This window comes from Poeciliopsis prolifica, unplaced genomic scaffold, assembly GCF_027474105.1.
Source record: "Poeciliopsis prolifica strain line A6 unplaced genomic scaffold, Auburn_PproV2 SCAFFOLD049, whole genome shotgun sequence".
Taxonomy (NCBI): domain Eukaryota; kingdom Metazoa; phylum Chordata; class Actinopteri; order Cyprinodontiformes; family Poeciliidae; genus Poeciliopsis; species Poeciliopsis prolifica.
In genome coordinates this window covers 2130926-2151656 of record NW_026562424.1, presented here as the reverse complement: position 1 = coordinate 2151656, position 20731 = coordinate 2130926, and the positions used below count along the sequence as shown (strand labels likewise).

At 37.8% G+C, this 20731-nt stretch overlaps 1 protein-coding gene across 1 annotated transcript; it reads right to left on the bottom strand.

The window, feature by feature from the left end:
* Positions 1-254: 254 nt before the first annotated feature.
* Positions 255-19226, bottom strand: LOC129377626 (alpha-1,6-mannosylglycoprotein 6-beta-N-acetylglucosaminyltransferase B-like). The gene is made up of 18 exons (XM_055057712.1): positions 19193-19226; positions 18822-18870; positions 18147-18265; positions 15778-15904; positions 14671-14822; positions 12320-12384; positions 11330-11503; positions 11093-11260; positions 10164-10333; positions 9518-9649; positions 9259-9392; positions 5756-5889; positions 4988-5143; positions 4754-4900; positions 3700-3816; positions 3210-3284; positions 2052-2212; positions 255-1374 (listed from the first exon to the last, which is right to left on the bottom strand). Exons 2-18 carry the CDS (start codon positions 18845-18847, stop codon positions 1206-1208), a joined length of 2226 nt encoding a protein of 741 aa, XP_054913687.1. The 5' UTR covers positions 18848-18870; positions 19193-19226; the 3' UTR covers positions 255-1205.
* Positions 19227-20731: the final 1505 nt, after the last annotated feature.

Genomic DNA, 20731 nt, shown 5'->3' with positions numbered 1-20731 from the left:
TCAAACTCACTTCATTTGGCTCCAGATCAAAAATCTGAAAGTTCTTAAAGGGCCTGTTGGGTCAGAATATATTGATTAAAACCAATCAAGTTATTGATTAGAATTTTGCTAAGCTTAGCATTGATGCTGATTTTTAGCATCAGAACATTGGGTCCAAAGCGATGGGCATAATTTGGCATACTGGCTACAATTCTTCAGGAATTTTCTTTTAGAATTTATTATGACAATAAATCACAATCTTTATCGTGGAAAATTTATCACAATAAATGATAAACAATACAATAAATCCACACCCTTAGTGCTGTACAATGGCTTCTGTTTTGATTTAGGTTGCATTCACACCAGACCTGTTCAATCCGCTTTAATCCAACTCTAGTCCGTTTGCATAGAAAGTCTGGTTCGTTCGGGGAGAACCAGACTTTGTGAGTGCAAAATCAGAGGAAAAAAAATCTTACTCTTTCAGTTTGATTGAAGTGAATCCTGGTGCAGTTCAAATACATTCGTGAAGAGAAATTATTCAACTGCTAAAATCTGAAGCCACTCCATTTTTGTTTCCATTTTGTAAAGAGGGAAGTTGCGCTCAGTGTCTTTCTCAGAGGTTTTTGTGTCATTTGCTTCAGTGGCTCTTGGTGCAGCGCCTCCACTGGCCAAGAGAGGAACAGGTTTATCAATGGATTTAGTTGGTTTGACACAGTGAAGTAAATCAGAACTGAAAATGTAACAGATGTTGTAATTTGAGTCCCAAATCAAACTATCAGGTCTGAAAACACGCTTAAAAACCATTTGCTGCATTCTTGTTGGTTCCGCAGGAGGCTCTACTTCTGCTTTTCAAAGATGTATGTTTGTATAGCTGCACGTCTGTTTGTATCCGTTGCTGAGTTGGGGTGTGGCCGGCAGCAGCTTAATTGGATCTAAAGTGACAGAGCAACTAAATCATCTCAAATAGGTAGAACTGACCAGATTAAAATCTCCTAAGAATAATTTGGGGCAAAAGATGTAATGAACATGTTCTGAAAACTTATAGAAAACTTACATACGTTGATTTAAAATCTGCTACCTGAGTATTAACAGCATCTGAACGACCCTGTACCTGATTTGGTCAAATCTAGCCTCCAGTTAGATACTGACAAATTCTCTAAATCTTTGTCAAAATTCCCTTCGCTGATGGTTCTTTGTTCTTCCAAAGTCCTAATCAAAGCCCAGGCTCATTCATGTTGGCTTCTACAGGGACATAGTCTGCGATGTGACGAGTCCGATCCGGCGCAGCTGAACAGCAGAGGCTCCTGCTGGAGGCCGCACAGCCGACCCCAAGGGCTGTAAGACGGAAACAAATGATTGACCTCCTGCACCATGCTGGAGCAGCCTAGTCCAAGCCTGAGAAACAAACAAAAGTTCCTGAGCATTTCTGCTGCATCCAGATGTCTTTCATCGTCAACTGCTTTTCAACAATGACTAGCATTGATTTTAGCTGTTAAGTTGTCAACATAGCATGCTAAATCTTAAATATACGCATGATGTATAAAAGAAAAATGGATACAGTGCTTTGCTACAGACTGTCAACACAACGACAACTAGAAAAGGTCCGGAGAAGATTGAGATTAAGTGATGGAGAGGAAAGTAGGTCAGTTAGGCTAGCTTGACTATGACAATCTTAACATTGAGATGTGCTGCAGAATTCGGTGTGTTTCAGTTTGGTTAAAAAAACAAACAGATCATCACAGAGCGGGGGTTTAAATGAGCTGATCTATTGCTATGGCAACGGGCTTGTGTGTAGCGTAGCCGACAGAGACTGATAAAAGTGGTTTTGAGTTGTTCTCCATTGGTTTTTCTGCTTTATTTCTTCCTTTGCTGTGTCACATTGCCTTAAATTAATGTTAGTGTTTTCCGTTCAAATTTTTTTTTTACTCTTATTACAAATAAAAAGTCTCCATCTCCTCTTGTGTAAGTTCATATTGTCCACTTGCAGTTTGGGGGCCGCGCAAATTCAGTCGAAGGGCCACAAATGGCCCCCAACCCGCACTTTGGACACGCCATGCAGTGAAACTCCTCACCTGGTGAACATGTCGGGGCTGTTGAGGCGGTGAAAGAGAGCCGGGTCACAGGTGAGGGCGGAGCGCTGACACACATCCACGCAGGACTGACCCAGTGGACCCAGAAGAACCTTGGGAACCGGTTCTGGATCCCACGCAGCCGTGGAGTTACCACAGAAGTTCTGATGATGAGAGAACAGGAGCAGTTTGTCATTTTTATGGTTTTAGCTGAACAAGCTCTCGTGGATATTCAGTTCTTTTTGCAGTTAACAATGAAAAAGCTGGAAACATTTGTTAATTCAAGAACTTTCAAGACTTTCCAGAACCAAATTTACAGATAAAAACAATACAAATAAACTTAAAATTAACCGTTTTAGTTAATTCACTACTGCTGTTAGTTATGCCTTGTGATAGGATTTGGAGGTGAACTAAAATAAAAACAAATATATTTTGAAACGTCTAGTCTGAGAAAAAAAAATAATTTAACAAAAAAAAACAAACACAAAATATCCAAATTTAACATATTAAATATTAAATATAAAGAACTGTATTTCAGTTACAAAGAACAAAAAGTCATTGAGAAATTAAGAATACTAAATATTCATCACAATAAAATCCAAACAAATGCTGTAAAGCTAAATAACTTTCTAATTCAAATTAAATGCTTAAACAAAATATACAAAGGAAAAATAATTTCTGTTTTCTGGCATTTAACAAACAGAAATTATTTTAATACTTCTATCAGATTATTTAAAATAAGACTATAAAATAAAATACAATTACAAGAACAAAGTCATTATATTCAGATTTTACAATATGATGTATTATTATGACTTTATTTACATAATTGTATCTTAATGTTATGTTTTATTAGCATGGCCCTAATAATTTATCTTTGGACAGTAAGAAAAAAAATATCAGTCTTTTTAATTCACTGTATAAAAATATCTTGTTTCTACTGTAATTAATGTTTCAAAATTTGCAAAATGCTTTTAATCAAACATTAAAATCCACTTTATTACAAAATTGTGCAGAACAAAAATCAAACACTTCACAGGATTTTATGCAGAAATAAATCCAGTTTTCAAGAGTTTCAAGTATGAAATCTAAAACTGACCTAAAGTTGTTGATTTCTAACAGCAAAGACTTGAATTTCCAGGTGAATGTTTGTTTCCGTACCTGATGAGTGATGTAACGACGCATTCGCTGCAACATTCCCAAGCAGGTGAACTCTGGAGGCGCGAACGGCTTCACCTGCAAAAACACAAAAACACACCTGCATGCGGGACGACCGGACCAAGACAGAACCAAGCCAGGAAACTTTCATCACAAAGGTTATTGTTGCTAACTCAAAGCAACAGCAGCAGCAACACTCACAAATATCAAAGCAGTGGTAAAAACAAAAACACAGATTTATTTTTGCCTAACTATATTTTCAGAGCCATTTTGCTTTCTGACAGCTTAAGGAAAAATAAAGAAAAATGAGAAAAACTTTATGGAGATAATAACAGCAAGGAGAAAAGGAGGAAATGAAACAGATTTAAACAATATGGAAGCACAATGGAGTCATAATTTAGGTAAAAATTTAAAAAATGTAATGTCATTCATAATGAACTGTTTAGCTGCTGAACTATGAACTATAATGTTTGTTCAGTGAACTCTTTGTTACCTTCGTTTTTAGGATCGACTCGACTGCGTCCCTGATGTCCGTCCGGTTGTTCATGTCCACAGTCCAAACAAACGGTTTGCCGACGAAACGCTCAAAATACGGGTGCTGAGAAGTAATCTGGCATTCAAAGTCATTCACGTTTTTACCAAAACAACCAAACTAATTCATATTTACAGTTCAAAATTCTGTTGTCTTTCTGAAGTGTTTAAAATAACATAACCAAATATAATTTAATTTTTCTCTTATTTTAAAAATTTTGGCACCAAAATAAAGAAATTGAGGATGGAACATAAGATAATTAGATTTCTTTTTTTTCTCACCAGAATTTCTTTTTGACTATCCATCATATAAACTTTTTAGGAATGTTATAAATAAGGCTTTAAGCTTTCAGAAACCATAGATTCACCTGTGGACATTACCTGTGTGAAGACTGAGGCAGCAGAGGAGAACAAGGTAAATTTACAAATGTTTTAGTGAAAAAATAAACCCAGGTTGGTCCATCTAAAAAACTGGGGATTTCCTTTGTTTTAGCTTCAAAAACTTAAATATAAAATAAGAATATGGGCCACAGAAAAAAAGACAATTTTTTTTCTCAAACTTTGACCTTTTAAAATCAGAATTTTGAAGAAAAGTCGAAATTTTTGTTTCATTTGGTTGTTTCATCTCCCAAAATGTTTTTTTTTATCAAGCTATGATGAGACAATAACAAATTGTTTATTATCCCTTTAACAACATTTTTCTCCGATATCGAGCTCAGATGTTTCAGCAGATGTTTGCTAATTGCTGCTGGCTAGTCTGAAGGAGCTGAGGGGAGGAGCTCAGGCTCAGAAGTGCTAAGCTTTTGAGACTAATAGGTAAACTTGAGCTAAGCCTACCTATGCATTTTTAAAAGCTTATTGCTTGCCATGGAGATTAAAGGATTTCTCAAACAATCATAAAAGAGTGAAAGTAAAAATCCAGGCTTGTTTTATAAGATGAAGTAAAGTTAAGAAAAATGGATTTTACACGAATCTGCCCCTTTAAGAGCTGTTTCTCCTCTGGGTTTTTGACCTACCTGCCTCGTTGTGGGCTTGCCTTTGTAGAAGCCGTCGTTGTGGGACGAGTGTGGCGGGTCGAACCGCGGCTGGAGAAACATGCAGCCCAGAGCGACGGCCTCAACCGGAGCCGGACCCTCGTAGGGAAACCCGAGACCCACAAACACCTGCAGGGGGCAGCAGAACTCCTGCACCGCTGGGGTTTTTTCATTTTACAAATACTATGTGTATGGAATATGTTTTTTTTATCTGACCTTTGCTCTGCGGAGAAGCTGCAGGAAGTTTTCCTGAGACAAAAGTCCGTGGTTTTTGACGAAACTGGGAAGACTGGAGGCGCGTCCTGAAGGCTGGAAGACTGTGGCGTGGATCTCCAGTTCCTGGCTGATCACCTCCAGATAATCAGATTTACCCTGCAGAAGTTCACATTTACCCTCCAGATAATCAGATTTACCCTGCAGAAGTTCACATTTACCCTCCAGATAACCAGATTTACCAATCAAACAAGCACTTTGTCTCTAACAGCATCCACTGTAAAACCAGTTGGTCGAAAGGGATGGAGCTTGAGTTGCAGGGCAACAGCGCAGCGCCTGGGAAATGACTCAACGGTCGGGACGTTTTTGAAAAGGCTCATTTTCCAGACACCAAATACATTAACTTACTACCAGAAAATGACTTATAAACCCAAATGAAAGGACAAAAATTTGTAAAATATAAATTTTGCAAAATAGATCCCCTTTAATTATTATTTTATCAGTCAAATCAAATCAGGTTTTGTGTGCATAGTGCCAAGTTACTTAAGTGTTGAATGTTTAATAGTAGCAGCACTCACTGAACGCAGAGAAAGTTCAAATATTGCATTTACTAGTTGCTTGACAACCGATTGAGAGTCTCAGAAAACCTTTTCAGCTGTTTTCCGTTGATTAGTTGACAAAGTTTTGACGCAAATTTTCAGAAAAAAATTGATTTTTTTCCCCATAATTTCTCTGAATATTAGTGTAAATAACAACCATAAATGCTTTTACCTGCCACATGTGTTCCTGTTTGCCGTAGACGACGGCAATGTTGTCTTTCCTGTAGATTTCTGATTTGAAGTCGTCTTTCGTCTTCATCGCGTCTTCACCAACGAAGCCCAGGAAGGAATTATCTGGAGTATGAGCTGAAAACGACAGGAAACAGCTGAAAACGACAAGAAACAGCTGAAAACGACAAGAAACAGCTGAAAACGACAGGAAACAGGAAACAGCTGAAAACGACAGGAAACAGGAAACAGCTGAAAACGACAGGAAACAGGTAACAGCTGAAAACGACAGGAAACAGGAAACAGCTGAAAACAACAGGAAACAGCTGAAAACGACAGGAAACAGGAAACAGCTGAAAACGACAGGAAACAGGAAACAGCTGAAAACGACAGGAAACAGGAAACAGCTGAAAACGACAGGAAACAGCTGAAAACGACAGGAAACAGAAAACAGCTGAAAACGACAAGAAACAGCTGAAAACGACAGGAAACAGGAAACAGCTGAAAACGACAAGAAACAGCTGAAAACGACAGGAAACAGCTGAAAACGACAGGAAACAGAAAACAGCTGAAAACAACAAGAAACAGGAAACAGCTGAAAACAACAGAAAACAGGAAACAGCTGAAAACGACAGGAAACAGGAAACAGCTGAAAACGACAGGAAACAGGAAACAGCTGAAAACGACAGGAAACAGAAAACAGCTGAAAACGACAAGAAACAGCTGAAAACGACAGGAAACAGAAAACAGCTGAAAACGACAAGAAACAGGAAACAGCTGAAAACAACAGGAAACAGGAAATAGCTGAAAACAACAGGAAACAGGAAACAGCTGAAAACAACAGGAAACAGCTGAAAACGACAGGAAACAGGAAACAGCTGAAAACGACAGGAAACAGGAAACAGCTGAAAACGACAGGAAACAGGAAACAGCTGAAAACAACAGGAAACAGGAAACAGCTGAAAACGACAGGAAACAGGAAACAGCTGAAAACGACAGGAAACAGAAAACAGCTGAAAACGACAGGAAACAGCTGAAAACGACAGGAAACAGGAAACAGCTGAAAACGACAGGAAACAGGAAACAGCTGAAAACAACAGGAAACAGGAAACAGCTGAAAACAACAGGAAACAGCTGAAAACGACAGGAAACAGAAAACAGCTGAAAACGACAGGAAACAGAAAACAGCTGAAAACGACAAGAAACAGCTGAAAACGACAGGAAACAGGAAACAGCTGAAAACGACAAGAAACAGGAAACAGCTGAAAACGACAAGAAACAGCTGAAAACAACAGAAAACAGCTGAAAACGACAAGAAACAGGAAACAGCTGAAAACAACAGAAAACAGCTGAAAACAACAGAAAACAGCTGAAAACAACAGAAAACAGCTGAAAACGACAAGAAACAGCTGAAAACAACAGGAAACAGCTGAAAACGACAGGAAACAGGAAACAGCTGAAAACGACAAGAAACAGCTGAAAACAACAGGAAACAGCTGAAAACGACAGGAAACAGCTGAAAACGACAGGAAACAGAAAACAGCTGAAAACGACAGGAAACAGCTGAAAACGACAGGAAACAGCTGAAAACGACAGGAAACAGGAAACAGCTGAAAACGACAGGAAACAGGAGCTGCGTTTGCATCACAAAACTTTGTCAATATCCTGCTAGCATCAAAACAAACACAATTTTCTGAATGCAGAGCATCTGCTAAATAAAAAACACAGTTAATAACCTTGAGACATGAAAAAACTACTTCCTGTTGTTTTCTTCTCCGTAGTTTGCGGCAGTGTCAACATCCGGGTTTGGAACATGTGACTCATGTTTCTATTGTACTATTATTACTATTATTATTATTATAGACTAATTTTGATACGGACAAAAAAAACCTCCTCATCCTGGCGCCAAAACTTTTTTCACAACTCGTTGACAGACAAAATGTTTTTTATATAACTAAATAAATTCAGGCAGTAAAGTGTTAATCTTCACCAGGCTAATTTCACAGAAAAGCGACATTTTTTACTGGAATCTATTTACTAACAAGTCGACTTCTGAAAAGTGATTATTTGGATATTTCTTGTATTTACTCGCTTTGAACTCAGTGCTTAAAAACCAAAACAACAAGAATAAAAATGTTAAATACAAAGCATAAAAAAAATAACCTGCCTGCATAAAATGCCTTTTGGCCGCCATTGGTGACAGTGTTTACTGAGACATCAAGCGAAGGAGAGTTTAAATTGATAATCTGTTGGACGTGAACGTTGCAGCATTAATCATCTGTCAGCAGGGAAAGAGGAGCTTTGAATCCAACGCAGGCTGTTTGGACAGGCAGCAAAGGCGTTGGAGATGAGTATTTACTTTACAGAGTTCGCCAGGAATGGTAGGAGGAAATTCTGCCAAAACTGTCTGCATTCATCCAAAACAAAATTTACTGCTGGACCTTATTTAACTCCACTTTTCTCCAACACCTGTCAGGGTCAAAGGTTGTTATGGAACAAAAAAGAAAGGGGAAACTTTGGTCTTCTGATTCTGTTTATCTTCTTCTGGTTTCCTGTAGAGCAAAATTTCATTTTGTTGTTATTGTTTTTTATTATCACTGTGTCTTTTCTTTCTTTTTCTTTCACATCCTTAACAAGCAGCTTTCTCTCTTTCCGTTCCGCTGGATAAATAAGAAAACGTTCCAGCTCTCGACTCGCTGCTTCCAGCTCGTCTCCATCCTCCAGCAGGCCGGGAACGATGATGGGCAGAAGAGTCGGAATAAACGTTTTCAGTGAAATGCATCAATGGAGGATAAATAGAAGAACAACCCTTATAAAAGTATTTATGTCCCCTTCAATGTTTTCGCATTTTGTAGCTTCAGTGTGTTTAATTTGTTCTTTAAGACCATCAAAAAGTCGTACAGTTGCAATGTAGAAGGAAGACAATGTTTCTTGTTAATAATAACAAGAGAGAATGGGGGGAAAAATAATTAAGGGAAAGCTAAGAATGCTAAATGTTTCCAAACAAAAGAGCAAAACTAAAAGTTAGCTCCATTATAAGCACTTTAGTAAAAGTGTACTGAGAATTTTCTATCAACAATTGATTATTTTCTTGCTATTGGGGGAAAAAAAGAGCCAGAATGTGAGAAAAAAATGAATTTAAGGGGCTAATTGTGCTAACCGTGTTCAGAGTTAGCAAAGAAGCTAAATGAAAACATAGTTCCAATATTAGCTCTTTAGCAGAAGTGAACTGAGCTTTCATTGAGCAACTGATTATGTTCTTATTGAAGAACAAATAGAGAGAGAACCTGAGGAAAACTATTTGGGGGAAGCTAAGTGCGCTAAACGTTTTCTAAGTTAGCAAAAGAGCTAAACTAAAAATCAGCTCCACTGTTAGCGCATTAGCATAGCCACCACTGAGAACTTCCTACAGCTTTCCTTTAGTAATGGATTTCTTCTTGTCTCTCCTTAATAAAAGCCCAGTCTGTGAGTGTTTGGCCTTCATTTGTCTCAGAGATGCTAACTTACGGAACATGGTCATATACTGCAGAGGTTGGAGCCCCCAGCTGCCCCACTGGGTTTTAAATCCATGTAGATGTGCGTAACTGGCCAAGTTAAAGGCCGGCTCTGTGCCGAATGAATCCAGAATCCTGAAACGACACCTAGCATGGAACATGAGCAGTTATTTATATTTCAAAACCATCTATTTCAAACATATCACTCACCAAAAGACCAACATGTTGCTAATAAGGTGTCTAATTGTGTGGTGAGAAGACTGGGATCATACTGGTAGTGCTGGAAAGCCAGTCCCATCACTCTGTGGAGGTGAGCAAGCCCATGGTAATCTGTATAGATGAGGTCAAAGGTGAGAGGTCTCTGGATTGGACAGCTGCCCTGACCTGGAGCTGCACCTATCAGTCTGGACGAGTCGCAGCAAAGGAACGGCACCATTAATGTCTTCAGGATGTGGAAAACCAAACACATTTATTAAGAAAGTCTGAAAAGTGAGACAGATGATGTTCTTGTTGCTAACAGAAAATACACAAATATTCTAGACAAAGACAATCAAGTCAAAAAAAATAACTGCCCAGCATAATGTTGGTTTTTAAACCTGCGAGGCTCTTATGTTTCAGATCTACAGAGGATTACATTTAAATAAATATAAATACTACATACAGTCGAAAAAATTAAGCCTTGGCAAAAAGCACTGATGGGAACCGAGAGCTAAAAAGTGAGTTGCTCTAACGCTTTAGCATTAAGCATAACCTTTAGTTTTGCTAAAGTACGACACCAACATGCTTTTCAGCTGAAGCTAATGCTGAAGGGCTAACTTCAACGAAAACTTGGCTTCAATTTTAGCTCATTTTCTCAAGTGCTGAGCGCTAACCACAGGAATCTTCCTGCAGATCATGTGGTGTTTGCAGAGGTGTGACCTGCGTAGTTGATGCTGTGAGGTGCTGAAGGTCAGGTTGTGTCCCAGGATGGTCAGACAGGCGCTCAGGTCGGCCCACTGGACCAGTTCTCCAAGAGGACCGCCTCGGTCCACCATTGCTTCAAAACGCTGAGCAACATCTCCAGCCAGAGCGCCCAGATACAGCAGCACCTACCGAAAGGAACATTCATGGTTTCAAAGATCCTTCTGTACAGTTACGGTTCCTCCTATTGTGCTTTACAGATGTTCTATGTGTTGAAGGACACCATTGGTTTTAGCTGCTAAATCTTAGATGTAAACCTGATATACAGAAGAAAAAAGGAACACAGCTCTTTAAAACTAACTGTCAATAACTAGTAGTAATAATAAGGTCAAAGACTGTGACATTTCAAGTTTTGATTGCAAAAATAACAAGGGAGAGGAAAGTAGATCAATTATGCTAGCTTGACTTTGACAACTTGACATGTAGATGTGCTGCAGAATTTGCATAATTTGTCAATTAAAAAATGAGAAATAAAAGAAAGGGGATCCACACGCCTGCTCTGCGACGGATCACCAGTACAGCAGGTGTTTAAATTAGCTCATCCCCCACCTCTGTGTTAGCTTAGCTGATAGTAGCGTAGCTAATGTACCACAATGATCAGTTATTAATAATCACAAAATAAGCATCAAGCCTGAAAACATAAAACTGTAACGGACCAAATGTTCAGTATGTGGGAAACGTTTGTGTGTTTTTTTTGTGTTGAATTGTGATATGCTAGTGGAGCTGCTGTCAGTCAGTTCCAATGGCAACGAGTGTGTGCATCACGTGGCTGAACAGACAGCGAGAAAAAGAAAGGACAAAGAATCGCCTCCTCTTTTTGCCCTCCAGCGTTTCGCGCTTGTGCTGAAAATATCCGACTTTCTCCGAGGTTTTGAGGAAAATTGCACCTTCATCTGAGGTGAGACCTTCTCGCTCCGGTACGGCTTCATTTCTCTCCCGGCCCAAATCCAACTTTCAGACATCCTCTCCACTCTGGACCGGATGAACTTCACAGCTGGACTGCTGCTGCTGCCAATCACCTCATAGAGCGGAGTGAGAGAGGCCTGCAAGAAAGCCTGCAAAAAGACGTGCAAAAAACTCTGAATCTGAATCTATAAACTGAATCACGGCTTTTATTGAAATACCTGCTTTGTGTCAGAGGGAGTTTTGTGACGCCATGATGCTGCTGTGTGGTTTTGCCCAGGTTGGGGTGGGCAAAAATCTTCCACCTGACTCAGATACACCAAAATGGAGCAGGTGGAGCCATTCACCCCGTAAAAAGCGTAACAGGGGTCTGACTGCCACCGCGCTCTCAGGAACTGAAACAGACACGTTAAAAAGGCCAAATCAACATGTTTGCATTTTATCTTTACAAGCACAAATAAAAGAAACGACTGCAACTAGCCATTAGTTTAATCACTTGATGATTAATCTGATAAAGAATTACATCAGCTGTTATCTGGATTGTTTCAAATATTTCTGCAACGAGGGGAAATTCTAACTATGAGGATTAAGGAAACAACGAATGCTGCCGAAAGCAAAACACGGTGGTGGCAGCAGCATGATGTGGGGATATTCCTGCTCAGCAAGGACTGGCAAGTTGGTCAACTGTTGGATTGTTGAACATTACAACTAAATATTTAGTTCCAAGCAAAATAGTTAGTTAGCTAAATAATTAGCTTCTAATTAAATATATACTTAGCCAGATAAATATTTAGTTTGAAGCTAAATATTTAACTTGCTAACAACAGCTTAAATATTTAGCCCAAAGCTAAACTATAAATTTAGTTATGAACTAAATATTTAGCTCACTGCATATTTAGGGAGCTGAATGTTTAGTTTATGTAGTTCACTAATTAACTTGTTAATTCAATGTTTAGTTTGAATCTTTGACATTGAAAGATGAATGTAGTGAGAAAAATGTTTTATAAATTCAGTCCAGCAAATTTTTCCAGATGTTAAAAAAAGAATAAAAACCATTTGTTCACACTTCACTTTGTGTTGATCTGCCACTTAATAAAACCATGGCAGTAATGTGACAAAAACTGTTATTATGGTTGTCCAAACTTCAAAATGATAAAGTAAACATTTTTAACTACAACATTCTGCACAGTGAATGTGGTGCAGCCTCTCACCTCCACCTTCTCTGCACACGCTGGGTAAGCCGGATCTGTCGGCACCTCACACTTCCCATGAAGTCCTGCAGGGACGACGGGAACAAAAGCAACATTGTGCGACTGCTTAAACTTTGATAAACAACGTCCTGGATGAGACGTGCATTAGAGCTGTGACTGGCATCGGAGCCGCTTTCCCGTAAACCAGCATCTCCAGCCAACGTCAATCAACACACACACACGCGCACGCACGCACGCACGCACACACACACACACACACACACCTGAGCCACCTGCTTCTTACCAAACATCCCCATTTGCACCGGGAGCCGCAGCCAAAACACACAACCTTGACTTGTGTAAAGAAACGTCTTAAAACGATAAGAAAACCAGCAGAGGTGGGACATTCCTTATTGGAGAAACAAAAGTAACAAAAGTACGAGTGGACGAGCTGGTGAAAGGAATCCTGGGTAATCCGGTGTTTTTTTAAACTTTTTTATGGGTGTGAGGTAATGTGTGCTGGATGCAAGTTTCTGCTCTGCATGCTGACATATTAATCAGAATAAAACTAGTTAAAGTAGCAAAACTTCAACATGTTTTTACTCAAGTAAAAAGTATTTGGTGAAAACTCACCTGAAGAACAGAATAACTGATCAAAGCATCATTTAATATTTAAAACTAATGAAATACATATATAAAGTTATGAGGAAATGTTGGTATTTTAAGGATGAAAGTAGAAATATTTTATATAAGTAGCATAATTATTAAAAAAAGTACTACGATAAACTATATTTTTTATTTTCCAAATAAATTTTTTCAATACTAAACATATAAAATTTTAACAAAAATTAGTGAATTTTTGGCTGAACTTGTTTGCTTTTCATTCAGTGGGTAGAAAATCCAGAAATCTTACTAAAAGTTGTAAAAGTTGCAATACTTCATGATAAAGTTACTCAAGTAAAAGAATAAAGGAGTAAAAATACTCCTATGGTACAAATAGATGATTAATTACAACCAAACTCTGGGTAAAAGTTTGAGTCTCCGCAGGCGTTTGTTCAAACTGTTTTTAAACGTCTATTTCAGGATTTCATCTTAAAAAGCCACCTGAGTCCACTGACCTTTGACCCCTCGTTCGTACGCTGTGGCGAACTTTATAACCTCGGGCTGTAAAGTGAGTTTTGTTTTGGGTTTAAAGCTGCTGCTGAAATGTTTACAGTTATTGAAAAACAGGCTCATTTTCTCAGCTGAAATCTTTGAAATAACAATTTGAGCATAAAAACGTTTCTGTCTCAGATCAGCTTTAATCTGGATCAATCAGGTGGTTTTAAATAGCAGCTGCTTCAATAATCGATTAATCTGAACTTTTATTTAATCACATAAGTCTTTTCTAAGCAAGATTAGAAATACATTAAAAGATACAAATAAATTAAGGATTATTTTCCTTTTTTCAATAAGAAAATTAACATTTTAATGTCCAAAATGCAGTTATGTTGTTTTTCTGCAGAGGATTTGAATAAAACTTTGCCACTAGAGAAGTTTTAAATGGAAAATATGGGTTTTTGTGCAGCTTTGGCTTCATTACTGCTATGAATATGTTGCTTTTTCAGTAAATTGAGTCTTTTTTGAATCCAGTTAACGATTAATCGATTACTAGAACGTCCCAAAATGAATTATCGTTTTGATTAATCTGAAGGAAAGAAAACTATTTTCTTGTAATTGGTTTGGGAACTTTGTGTTTTTCATTATTTTCCACCAACATCCTAAAAATGTATCCATTCTCTTTCTGCAAAAGTTTTGCTTTTCAAACGTAACAATATAAATAAAATGGTGAACCTTTAGAAATAACACATTTTCTTGTTGTAGGTATTTGTTGTCAGCTGGGCTGGATTTTATTTATCTGAGTAATAAAAATGGACTGAATATAAACAGACACTTTATCAATTATTGCTCATGAAAATGTAAAATAAAAATTCCTCTGTATGACAATATACTCCGTTTTGCTTTAGTTTATTACGTAAAAATTCAGAATAAATCAGAGCGTTTTTTTTAAGAAGTCATAAGAAAGTTTAAGTGGTATGAATACTTCTCCTACATTTTAGGATGAATTTCAATGTGAATTTTAACATTAAGTAAGACAGAAATGACATAGATTTTTAAATTTCTTTCTTAAAAAGTTTCAAAAACTAAAAGTTCTGGTTATAAATGCAACCTAAACTTAATTTATGCTTTCTGCATTTTTAGATTTTACATCTGAAAAATATTTCTAAGTAAACAAAAACACTTTATTTACTCAGATTCTGACCAGTAGAAGTAAACACTGGTCCTAAATAAGCATTAATCATCAGAACAAATCAAACCTAGCGGACAGGGACCTGTGCTGCTGCGCTCTGGTCTGATGTCGCTGTGCGGCGTGGAAGCCTGATGGTGATGATGATGATGAAGGGTGAGCTGGTCGAGCCTCTGAGACACTTTCTGCAGCTCCGTCTCCACCAGCCGGGCCAATCCCTGCTGGTCTTGTCTGAAGCTGGAAGTCAGACAGGAGCGGTCGATGGTTACGTAAGAGGCACAGATGGTGAGTTTTTGTTTGTTTGTTTGGGTCTCAAATGCCTCTAAAAACGATCAAAACGCTTAAAAAAACAAAACGTTCGTGTTTTCTGGCATCTGGAAAATGAGCCGTTTCCAAAACCTCCCAATCGTTCAACCAAATTTGACTGGCCCTTAGCAACCGTTACCTAGCAACCCCTGCTAGGTAACCTAGCAACTCAAGTGGAGCTGCACAATGGCAGCTGGAAAAAACAACAACAATGTTTTGTTTTTGACTTACCATCCAGAAACCACTTGCTGCATCGTTGTTGTTGCTTGTGCAGGAGGCTCCACTTCTGCTTTTCGAAGATGTACGGTTGTATAATTGCCCATTTGCAAATTTAAAGTATAACTAAATCCCAAAATAACTTTCTTTGTTTGCAGACAAATTGTCTAAATTAATCCTTATCTACATGTTTCCATGCAGATTGTGGTATTTTCATGAAAATGAGCTTAATTCCACCTCAGTGCTGCCATCTGTAGGTCAAACAGTGGCTACTGCAGGTGGATTTTCCAATCGGTTACAATGGAAGTGATTGGATGACGACACTGTTTTCTCCCTCATGATTCTTTGATTCTTTCGCATGTTGTCACCATTAAAATATCCAAAAACAGAAAAAGTCACTATAATTGTTTTTTTATGGAAAAATAACTGAATAAAGCAACATGGTGGCCACAGGGGCAACTTGGATTTAAAAAATTAAGCTAGCAGGTCGTTCTGTGACACGTAAGACAGTAAATATGTTTTGTTTTGTAATAAAGCCAAAAAAATAAAAACCAAGCTAACACACAGCTTTCTCTCAATAATCATAAAACTTTCACTACAAAATTTGAAAACAAACACAGGAAAAACGTGTGCAGATTAAGTACAAAATAAGTGCTTTTCTATTTTGTACCTGTGCAGCAGTAAACTGAGATCATTCCTGTCCGTCTGCGTTTTATCCGTCTTACTGCTCAGTTTCTGCACCTGAGCGTTCAAGGCCTCCAGTCGAACCGCCAGCATGTGGAAGCGAAAATCATCGCCTGCAATATGAAGGACAAACAGACAGTTTTCCCATTTAATGCCACACACTCCCTAAAAAACACTTTCAGTTAAAATCAGTTAAACTTACAAGGAATATTTTAGCAAATACGAGATTGTTTTAAATCAATAATCTTTAATATCGATGAGAAGGTTCTACTTCCACTGGCAGATTACGTAACTTACAATAACATATTTTTACCAGTTAAAAGTGAAATCATCTGCCAATGAACAAGAAGTTTCTTTTTACTAATATTAAGAAATTGTTTACTAAAAACAAGCTCCTATAATTTGCTGAAAAATTATTTTTGTATCATTTCAAGATATTTGCTCTAGAATTAGACCAAAAATACTTGTTTAAATTTTGTGTTTTTGCAGTGTAACTGCTGTTCCTTTTAATAGATTCCACAGATTCACTGAAAAACACAACATTTTAGAGTATTTTTGGTCTAATTCAACTTCTTAATGCAGTTGAAATAAAACAAAGATAAGTTACAAGTAACTTTTCATCAAAATATATGTTTAGTTTTGTCTTATTTCAAGTGTTTAGAAATATCTGCACTGGAAACTGGACCGAAAATACTTGGTAAGACTTTGCATTGGAGTCACGTTGACAAATTTTCAGTGGAATAAATAATTTCAAAATCCAAAGTTAAGTTGAAAATCTGTTTGCAATTTCTCACAGAGACAGAATGAAAAGTGGACATTTGGTGATAAATTGGAGCTCATTCATCAATGTCTTTTCTGTAGCAGTTTTTCCTTCGTGAGTCGCCTGACATTTCCAACAAACCTGTTTCTGACAGCCTCTTTGTACTCAAAGCACAAAGTTGTTGTGGCCGAAGAGCAGCGGTGGGTTCCACTGTCTCTCAGAAACAAATTTCATCGAATAGCGCCGGAAAAAGACGGGAATGTTTGGATCAAATATCATTTTCCAGGGATTGTGAGTCACTAGTGGCCACCATGTTTCGGTTTCTCACACAAGCCATTTTGTTTGCTCAAATGTTAAGTCCATCGTGTTTCAAATGATCCGAAAATAGCTGATGCACGCTAAAAGCACAAAATGTTTTTGTTTAGTTTCTGGTGCAAATGTCTTTGGTTTCATTTCACTTGAAATGAGACAAAAATAATGTAGAAGAAACTTTTCAGCAAGAAATAAGAGCTCATTGTAAAATCCTTAATATTGGTGAAAAAGTTCTAGTTTCACTTCCATATTATTCCACTTATAAAAATGTCTTGTTATTAGTGACAAATATGCCAAAGGAACGAGAGCCGGTTGCTAGGCGACGGGCTGGGCTTGGTCAACAACAAAACATTTTGTCTTTTCCAGCAGCCATTGTACAGCACATACAGCCGTAAAACCAGCTGACCAAATGTGCTGGGGTTGCTAGGTAACGGGTGGAATTCTGCTGGGGTTGCTAGGTAACGGGTGGAATTCTGCTGGGGTTGCTAGGTAACGGGTGGAATTCTGCTGGGGTTGCTAGGTAACGGGTGGAATTCTGCTGGGGTTGCTAGGTAACGGCACAGCGCCTGCTGATTGGCGACGTTATGTTAAAAGGTTTTTGAAACATTTTCCAGACACCAAAAAACATAAACTTATTACCATAAGATGCCATTTTTTTAAGTGTTTGGTCTGTTTTTAGAAACAAATGGAAGTACAAAAAGGTAGAAAATATGAATTTTGTATGAAAGTTCCCCTTGAATAAAACCAATTCATTTCCACAGGTTAAATTGATGAACGTTAAATTGATGAACCGGATTTGGACGTGACAAGCACCCCAGTGTGATCAAAAACGTCCTCATTACACCAGAAACTGATTTCTCTGTTTCGAAAACAAAGCTCTTCATCATTTAAGCTTTTCCTCGTTGGAGAAACAGCTCAGCAACACAAAAGTATTTTGGTTTAGAGTCGACCACAAACCCGCAGCCGTCAGGCGAAGGAGGATAAATGAGCGTCAGGACCCACCGCGAACTGTGTACAAATCTTCACCTAACACTTCGGAGAACCGGTTTTAATCCCTGAACCTCCACATGTCTCTTCCTTTCTCACGTGTTTGGATAATTTGATTCCTTCCCGTTTAAAAATACATCAAACATTTCATATTGTATGTTTGGAAAGTCTCAGCTACAAATCCAAATTTTCAGCTCAACTGAGTGTTTGTGTGTGTGTGTGTGTGTGTGTGTGTGTGTGTGTGTGTGTGTGTGTGTGTGTGTGTGTGTGTGTGTGTGTGTGTGTGTGTGTCTTACTCTTCTCGTCAGGTGACTTCCCAGCAGCAGTTTCACTCCTGGTCCTCTCAGGTGGCACCCAGAGGCCCTGCAGCAGCAGGGTGACCACAGACACGCACAGGCAGAGCACCAAGCAGCCACTAGAGGGCGCAGCGCAAAATGAGAATTGAAGATTTTTTTTTTTTTTTTTTTTCACATTTGTTCCGAATTCAAAATAAAATTCTGTGCTCTTTAGTGCGGTTTTCTTACTCATGTGGATTTTGACTTAGACTGTCAGAATTAGAATTCTAAGTTTAAAGTCAAAAGTTTGAGAAAACAAAATTCTCATCTCAAATTCAGAATTCAGAGATCAAATAAAAAATTATCAGAAAAAAGTGTGAATTCTGAGATTAATGTCAAAATTTTGACATTACCACTGGAAATCAAATCTACCTTCAGGAATAAATAAAGTAATCTGAGTTAATAACAGAAATCTAAGAAAAAAGTCAGAATTTGAGAAAAAATTAAGTAATATTTTATTTATGTTTTCTTTATTCAACCCAAGTCCTCTTCCATAAAAACAGACGAGATTCAAAGACCTTCACACATCTAAAAAAAAAAATATTGCTGAAAACAACTTTGGAAAGACTGGAGATCTTAACGGGACCCATTTGGATCTTTTCCATTGTTCTGGTCGTGTTCAGAGAAACGACTCACCTTCGAGGCCGCAGAGCAACACGCATCGCGTCACGTTTCCACAATCTCTCTGCAAAAACAACAACAAAAACATCTCTGAACTCATCCTGCCGAGTAGCTGCTACCCTGAGGCTGAGGGTCACAGTCCTGTTTTTGGATTCACACAGTTTTACCCTCCATTAAACTTTCCTTCCCAGATCAGTGTTTCATGAATTTCAGTTCAAACAATCAGCTTTCAGTTTGTGGAAGACAAACAATTTTCTCTGTCATCAGTGTGTTCTGCTAAGACGCACGCACACACACACACACACACACATATATACACACACAGACACACACATATATACACACACATATACACACATATAACACACACACACACACACACTCACCTCCTTGAGTCTTTGTCCAAAAGACTCTGCGGTACAAAACCACAGAAACAAAAAGAACAGAAACAAATCAGAGAATCTTCTCCTTTTTTCTATCTTTGTTGCCCCGTCTTTTGCCCCGCCTTTTGCCCCGCCTTTTCTCTAACCCACAGCCTATGAGAGGGCATCCTATGGTTTCTGTGGCAACCACGCTCCCCTTCAGTGGAAACAATGCCCACAGTGGCACTTCGGTCTTTCAGGGAGACAATGGAGCCCACGCCAGCGACAGGCGGCGGCGTCTTTCAGTGCTGAGGCGGAAAGCTCGGCCGCTCTTTAAAATGGAGACTTTTTCTCTTCACGAAGCAATAAAACAGAACCAAAGACGACGACAAAACAAGAAATACTCAAAAAGTGCAAAGTTGAAATTCTGGTTAAAGTTGTGATCCACAGAGACAAACTATTCATTTATTTCTTATGTTTTGATCTGATTGTGATAACTAGACAAGAAAATGTTATTTAACCCTTTTTTTTACATAAGTAGCATCATTTTATTTTAAACATATCAAATTATGACATGAATAATACAAACAACCCATAAATAGTTGACCCATCAATATCAATTTAATTTCAATTAGAGTAGATTAACAGCAATTTATTTAATTTATGTTGCAAGGTCTCTATATTTATTTATTATTTTTATAAAACAAAAAAATAATTATGCATCAGTGCTGAATACAAATGGATGTTATAGTTTTTAGATGTTTTATTGTTGAAATTCAGAAAATTTGCATCATTGATTAGTTCAAACAGTCATCACTTTTCAGATCAAATATTAAAAAAAACAAATAACGGATAATAAAAAACACTTTGATTTTGTTTTGGCTCTGGGTTTTTGACCTGCCGTCCCCAAAGTTATCTAACTGGGTTTCAAAACGTTGTAATTCCTCCTAAATATCTTATCTTTACTCAGTTTCCTCTGCATGACAAACTCTAATGTGTGTCACATGCAAATTGCAGCTCAGAAGGGGAAACATTTCTCCAAAGGACGAGGCAAACGGATAATTCGGCTGTGATTCAAAGCACATGGATTTTACAAGGAATTTGGGATCTATTTACATTTTGACTCTGTTGCCATGACATTTAAAATGAAACAGGTAATAAGAACAACAACACAGTTTTTGCACAACTCTGTTAATTGGTAACATTACATTTTACTGGAAAAGATCAGGCACTTACGTCACGTGGAAAGTATTTTCTTTCTTGGTTTATTTGTTGCTTTAGGTGAATTAAACGGATGTTTTTGTCTTTTGTGTTTTTTATGATCATCTATTGTTCCAAACTAAAAATGCGCAAATCTTGTTCATTTTGGGGCATCGGGGGCATTTTTTGACCCTGGGAGTGATTTTGATCACAAGTCAAAAATGGTTAAAATTTGACCAACAAAATACAAAAATTGTTTTTATGTTTTAGATATTTAATAAATTACAGATTTCATAACAATTTTTTTGTTTATTAGTGAAGGACAGAGAAGGGCAATGCAAAGAATATTTAAAAAATAATATT